This window comes from Plutella xylostella, chromosome 17, assembly GCF_932276165.1.
Source record: "Plutella xylostella chromosome 17, ilPluXylo3.1, whole genome shotgun sequence".
Taxonomy (NCBI): domain Eukaryota; kingdom Metazoa; phylum Arthropoda; class Insecta; order Lepidoptera; family Plutellidae; genus Plutella; species Plutella xylostella.
Window position 1 is genome coordinate 3,897,116 of NC_063997.1, and position 7,000 is coordinate 3,904,115.

At 41.0% G+C, this 7,000-nt stretch overlaps 1 protein-coding gene across 1 annotated transcript; it reads right to left on the reverse strand.

Annotated features, from left to right (window-relative positions):
- Positions 1-64: 64 nt before the first annotated feature.
- LOC105392458 (zinc carboxypeptidase A 1-like) lies at positions 65-6,992 on the reverse strand. Its single transcript, XM_048627060.1, has 8 exons — positions 6,434-6,992; positions 5,954-6,183; positions 4,620-4,725; positions 4,075-4,283; positions 2,290-2,447; positions 1,837-1,956; positions 565-703; positions 65-174 (listed from the first exon to the last, which is right to left on the reverse strand). Exons 1-8 carry the CDS (start codon positions 6,523-6,525, stop codon positions 65-67), a joined length of 1,164 nt encoding a protein of 387 aa, XP_048483017.1. The 5' UTR covers positions 6,526-6,992.
- Between the last annotated feature and the right edge of the window lie 8 nt (positions 6,993-7,000).

Consider the following 7,000-nt stretch of genomic DNA (forward strand, 5'->3'; position numbering starts at 1 on the left):
TTATTCCTAAATCACAGCACAGACAAACATAATATTTAACGTAATTAAAAGTTTAAAATCTCGCTTAGAACTCTACTTCAGTGCCAAAGAAGGATAGAGTATTGGTCTTCTCGCTCTTACGCCACGCGCGGACCAAGCTCAGGATGGCGAGCATCGCTCGGTTTACAAATGACTCTGAAATATAAAACCATGATTGTATTAAGAGCAATGGAAACGCTCGGAAAAGAAACTATTATAATGTCGGACGTCATGCTATCTCACTCCAATCGTGGCCTGTTAAGACTCCCTTCCCTACTTACATAATATATTATACATATAACTATCGCCATCTGCCTTGACAGACCTGGGAGTGATTTACTGATCCAGTACGTCGGACGCCGCCACTCTACGCTCTACTAGCTTGACGGATCTAGGAGAGTATTTACTAACCCAGTGCGTCGGACCCCGCCACTGCTGTACATATAGTGCTCTACTATCTTATTGGCCCTTGTATTTACTGACCCAATATGTCGGACCCCGCTGCACGGTCTGCTACCTTGATGGACCCAGGAGTGATATACTCACCCAGTACATCAGTGTCCGTATAGTTGGGATACAGCTGGTGGTGCGGCTGCAGCAGGTACACCAGCTCCGCGCCGACCACGCCGGACAGGTAGTCGCTCAGGGACCCCGCCACCACGCGCTCGCTGCTGCCTTGGTGGACCTGGGAGATGAAAGAAGAAGAGGTTTCAGGGTCTCAGCACATGGTGTAAGAGTAATGTAAGGGGAGCGCATTTTTTCTTCTGTCAATCAGGCGTTCACTAGCTTACGTTCTACTGCTTGACAGAAGAAAAAGAGGCGATCCCTATACGTTGCGGTCATTACATTGCAGTTATGTGCGGTAACCTTATGGCGTAATAGCTAGCTATACTCGCGAGCATTGAAAAAGCTCCAGTGACATATGGAACGGCAATGGCAGGTGGAATTTTTTCATTGCTCGCGAGTAGGTATAATAGCGTCGCCAATGGAAAATAAATCATAACTTTTACGAATCTGCCAGTCATGCTTATTTGAATTTTTAGAACCTACCTTCTTCCTTACCTATTTATTTATTTATAAATAGGTATTACAGCAGGGCACTGTGCTGGTAGCCTACCTAAATATCACCAGTATGAAGCATGGAAATTAATCGCTTATAAATCTAACGCAGATAGATCTAGAGATAGGTAATTTATTAGATAGTCATGGCACTGAAAAAAGGAAGTAGGTTTTGGTAATTTCCACAGTGCATCATCAAATTATCAGCATTATATAAAACCTACAATAATTCCTAAGAATTATAATTAAAAATTATTAATTAACACCTTTTTCCCCTCGGGTAGGTATAACCAGAATGTATGCGGATTTAGGTTAAGGTTCCTCTAATTCCACCTATCAGAGATAATGACGGAGGACCCCTAAACTAACTTAATAGATTCTTCCATCATCTCCAATAGTGTGTTAGGGTGCTTACATAGAGAATCGGGTTCCCATGACATTAAAAAATCCGGGAAATGCTCCGTGAGTGAGCGCTTTCGCATAATCAGGTAACCGGTACAGGTAGATACACACCTCTATGTAAGCACACTTACACAAATCCATCCATCCCGCCCATCCCGGCGCTGACGTCGTATTATATAAGCGTAACGTAAGGAATCTTTTTAGTAAAAAGCGTGCTCGCGCTAGCCTGGTTGACAGAAGGAAACGAGGCAATCTCTTTACGCTACGCTTAGGTACCGCATATGTGCGGTGTGGTGAAATTAATTTTGTCCCCTAGTCCTAGTGTGTATCGACTCAGCTGTTGAATGAATGGCTGACCTCATAGATCCTCCCGTCTGGCAGGCGCGAGTGCCGCGCGGCGCGCTCGCCGATGGCCTGCAGGGTCTGCTGGTTACTCTGCGCGCGGAGCGTGTACCGCCACGGGTAGAGCAGCAGGTCCTGGAATGTGCAATATCATCTGCATTCATCAGGGTAAAAGATAGAGTTAGTTGTAATCCTCTACTGTTAACTAACGCATTGCCTGCCCAAAGAGCCATAATATTGATTCATTGATATTGGTAGCTAAAGCTATAATAAAACTAATAAAGGGACAGGAAATCTTATTTAGTGTATGGTATGCTGGGCAGTATACTCTTGTCTGACCATTTCTTTTTGGAGATAGAGTCGTGGTTAGCACAACAGCGCCAGCCTCCCTGATCCACGCCTTCACAATCCCACACCGAAGTGCCAATCTCTTCAACAAAATTTTCTTCACCTCCTATCAAACCCCACCTTCTTCGCCTCATAGCTGGGCTGCAGATGCACAGCCAGCTGCACGCGGCGGTCCAGGCGGTCCACGTAGCCCCGGACCGCCTGCGCCTCGCGCGCGGAGAACGGACGCGGTCCGGGGAACGCCTGCGAGCAGCGGTCCGGCCTGTGGGCGTGGTCGTCTGGAAAGGGACACCTTTATAAGTAGGTACTTAGCTCATAATAATATGAGAGAGCGGTATGGTAGATAGGTAACTATAAGCAAAGGTGATTTGAGCACTTACGAAAAGTTGGTAGTATGTATTTCTAATGAAGAATTTGACCGATGTGGGTTACCTATTGCCTTTCAGCTGCTGATAGTACCTCATCGAATGTGTAGGGTCAAGAAGAAAGTGTTGAGTCTGCTCCTTAGTGGAAAATCTATGCTTAGCCGACGAGGATTAGGTTTTGATGCTGGTGAGGAATCTGACTAATATAGATACTTTTAGATGACTCCATCAAATTCAAATTCAAATTCAAATGGTTTAATCGACGTAAAATTTACAATTATTTGTCGATAGTCATCTACCACCATTTCACAAAGGCCCCGTCATTGAAAAGGAAAGAAATGGCGAAAGAAACTCCTCGAGCATCTTTTCAACTTTTTCCTTATAATCTATTACAATTTTTACTTATATCTAGTACCTACAATTTTACTTAAGTACCTATATCCATTTCATTTTTTCAAGAGCCTTAGCTGAGGTGGACAAGACCACGCGTTTTTGTCGTTTAAATAATCGTTTATACTATAGTAAGCTTTACTACATAATGTAGCTTTAACATAATTCTTAAATTTTTGCTCAGTAAGGTTTATTGCTTCATTTGATAATTTATTATAAAAACGTATACAGTTCCCCATGAATGATGTGTTTGTTTTCGAAAGTCTGAGTGTGGGGAAAAGCAACTTATTTTTGTTTCTGGTCTCAATACCGTGAGTGGCTCCTACTTTACTAAATGAATTTAAGTTTTTACGAACATACATAATATTTTCATAGATATATTGGCATGGAACAGTTAGTATACCTATTTCCTTAAACGTATCTCTTAATGAAATTCTAGACCCTAATACATATATGGCTCGAATTGCTCGTTTTTGCAGAACAAAGATTTGATTAATGTCAGCCGCTCGTCCCCACAATAGAATTCCGTAAGACATAACACTATGAAAATAACTAAAATACACAAGCCTGGCTGTATCTACATCTGTTAACTGTCTAATGGTTCTAACCGCATAAGCTGCAGAACTCAATCTACCGGCTATCCTCTCAATATGGGGTCCCCATTGCAACTTTGAGTCAATTGTAATACCCAGGAATACCGTTTCATTTACTAACTCTAGCTTATCGTTATTCAATGTCAAATATGTCTCTACTTGTCTTACATTAGGCAAAGTGAATTTAATACATTTTGTTTTCTTGGAGTTAAGAGCTAAATTATTTACAGTGAACCAATTAGCAACTATGGAAAGAGTACTGTTTGCATTGTCAAAATTGACTTCTTGTCGCTTCAACTTAAATAAAAGTGAAGTATCATCAGCAAACAGTACTATCTCACATAATTTATCTACCAAAAACGGTAAATCGTTAACATATACAAGAAACAAGAATGGTCCTAAAATCGAGCCTTGGGGAACACCCATACTGACAGGACAGCCAGCCGAACGCACTCCATTTATGTCAACTAGTTGAGTTCTGTTGCTCAAGTATGATTCCAATAATGTAAGAGCTTTGCCAGTTAGCCATGGTAGGTATTATCTGAAAAGCAACCAACCTTGCCAATGGTACGCAAAGTTTCTGTTAACACGCACTCCGAAGCACGGGTGGCTATCATCTTTCTCCATATTCTTGTGCCACGCATCAGGCCTGGTGCCCTCGCGCGCCGTGAGGTTGGCAGACCACGTGGACGCGTTCACTGGCTTATTGTCGCGAATGGCTTGCGTGAACGTCAGGCCGTCAGGGTTGGCCAGCGGTATGAGGTACCTGTGTGAGGTTGAAATGTTTTTGGTGGAGTATTGGTGGTTTAATTTTGGATAGCGAGCAGCCGGACTCTTAAAATATCTGCAACATGTGTATTAATGTAGGTACTTTAATACTTAAATAATCTGTTTATTTTATTGTAGGTAAGTAAGGTACTTAGTTCATGTCTGAAATAGTTAAATATTCCTGGGTTTCTAGGTTTCCATAACTATACCAATGGTTAGCCCAAGTTTCGTTATTTTGTTAACGAAATCACAATATAAGTAAAAAAAGAGGCGTGACTATAAAGCATCAATGATTCAAACTAACTACAACTACATCAGAACAAGCAAAACTGACCAATCGTAGTCGTTGAAGAATGGTGCCTGGTAGTTGCTGTCGTGCAGCAGCCGGTCAGCCAGCTCCAACATCGCGTTGGGTACGCCCCACGCCATGCCGTCCAGACCTGCTGACCAAGAAGCTATACAGGGTGTTGCCAAAGTGGTGAGCCGAGCACACAACGTGGTCCGTGGTTTTCAATGTCTGAAAAGGACACTTGTACTAGCAGTACAATTGTACAATATTATACCTAATTTAGTTTAGATTCAAGCATTGTATGCATGATTGCATGTTAGTATTAAAATTAATGTATTTTATAAGATAACATTTTGAATGCTGTTGCACACCTATAATTGGTGCATGGATAGGATAAGCAACATGTACCTACTGTGTCTGAACAACTTTTTATCCAATGTGCTGTTGGTGTGTCTATTTCTGTAAATAATAATAATAAATAATAGTAAGTAGCTGTCTGTCTTGGACGGGAATCGAACCTGGGACGCTTGGCACAGATTAAAGTGATCACATTATTATGACAAAGGCTCTACGAGGTTAGGAGATTGAGGAGCGAGAACCTCTGATTATTGAAGATTTTCGGGTAAGGTATAGGTTGATTGTTAGCCTATGCTAGAGGCAGTATGTTGTTTGTTTAATCTACTACCGTATGCCTAGTGACTAGGCATATTATGCATGGGCGTACCCAGGTAGGAGCAGGGGGGGGGCAGCTGCCCCTCCCCCCCCCTAGAAGATAAAATAAAAAAAATCCTTCCAAGTGGGAATTAAAAATGTGTTACTTACTGTGCGCAAAATGAAGTGTTGGAAACTTTGCTTTTCAGTCAGATATTTTGATTTAATATTCATTTATATATAATGTTTCAATATACCCGACCGACCATGATCTCGGAACGGGTATGAGCTGCCCCCCCCCAAGCTGAAATCCTGGGTACGCCCTTGATATTATGTAAGTACATAGCAGTAATTTTTATCTAACCTACGCAAGGTTACTCAGGGCGCAGCACATAGGTATGTTAGGGCTGCACCCTATAACTTTGTACATAAATATTAGACAATAACAATGTGTCGCAGTTGCAAGTGTCGTTATCAAAATAAGGAGTGGAGTAAGTTCTCTACCATGGGAAATCTGAAATAAAAACACGTTAAAATCTATAGTTACACCATCCCATCTAATGTAGCACCAAATAAACGATTTGTATGTTGTATTTGTAAGCTGTCGTAAAGTAAATACCCCAGAGTCATTTATGCAGCAAGTTACCTGAAGGCTTAAAACTAAAAATATGGGTCTGGCATGAAAATAACTAACATACTTTATTATTACCTATTATTATTGTACTTGCCTCCTACAATGAGAATGCCAGGTTTCTTCGTTTGACTGTCACTGCGCAGTTCCAAGGCGGTTATGGTCCTATTTTGCGCAGTCCTGGGTTCCAGTTCCACCATATTGGCCAGATCTGGATCGGTTTTGGAGATCTGCTCGCACAGGTCCAATATCTCTTGGTGGGAGAGGTAATGGTCGTAGGTGAGACCAGCGCTGCTGCTTCGTAGGGCGGATAGTTTCGCCCCTGACCTGTTTTGGGCTTATGTTTTAATAATTATCCAAGTGTTCTAGGTATTTGTAAGTATAAGTTACCGAGAGTTAGAGTGGGTACCTATAGTAAAGTTTTAGAGATCCAGAGGTAACTAACCCTTTTCGTTTGATTACCTAATACTTAGTTACTTTTTTATGTTCGATGGTTCGTACTGTAAATACCTAAAATATGATTATAGTAGGTGCCAATATTCAGGACTTCAGAAGGTTAATATAAGTTAAAACTGACCGTAAGAAGTTTCGTGGTGGAAATAGCAGCATGAAGATGGCCCCCAGGGCGTAGAGGATAGCAATTGCATAAATTTTTATTTGCAATAACATTTTGCTATTTGAATTTATTTCATGTTGATTTACAATTTTCTACGTAAACCTCACGTAAATAAACAGAAATCTTTTCTTTTCATAGCACGAGGCATAGAGAAAATACCTAATACTATTCTGTATAGAAAAGCGATTCTGCGTGTTAAAACTTAAAATATTAATGAGAAAAATTTACGGTCAAACGCTCAGCTTGAACCACGGATTTCAGCCTTCAGAATATCTCTGCCATTTACCCTGTAAACCTTAGAAAGATCCCGTTATTAAAATCTCGACCCCTCCGACCTGATAAAGATTATGAAAGTAATAGTTAAGTATGCAAGTTACTTAATTAATAATCTTTTCAATCACTCAAAAACAACATCATCTCTTGTGTTTTGTGGATCACTGCGCTTTCCAGAATAAGGCAATCTCTAAATTAGTTGGTGAGAACTTTCAGAAGATACTAAGTAGGTACATAATTATGTACCTACTGTTT

Excerpts from the sequence above, each read along its gene's own strand:
- LOC105392458 (XM_048627060.1), bottom strand. The coding sequence starts at position 6,525 with ATGTTATTGCAAATAAAAATTTATGCAATTGCTATCCTCTACGCCCTG. Across the intron at positions 4,284-4,619 it reads TTCTTCAACGACTACGATTG|GTACCTCATACCGCTGGCCA; the intron begins GTCAGTTTTGCT and ends AACCTCACACAG. Across the intron at positions 175-564 it reads TACGGACACTGATGTACTGG|AGTCATTTGTAAACCGAGCG; the intron begins GTGAGTATATCA and ends TTTATATTTCAG.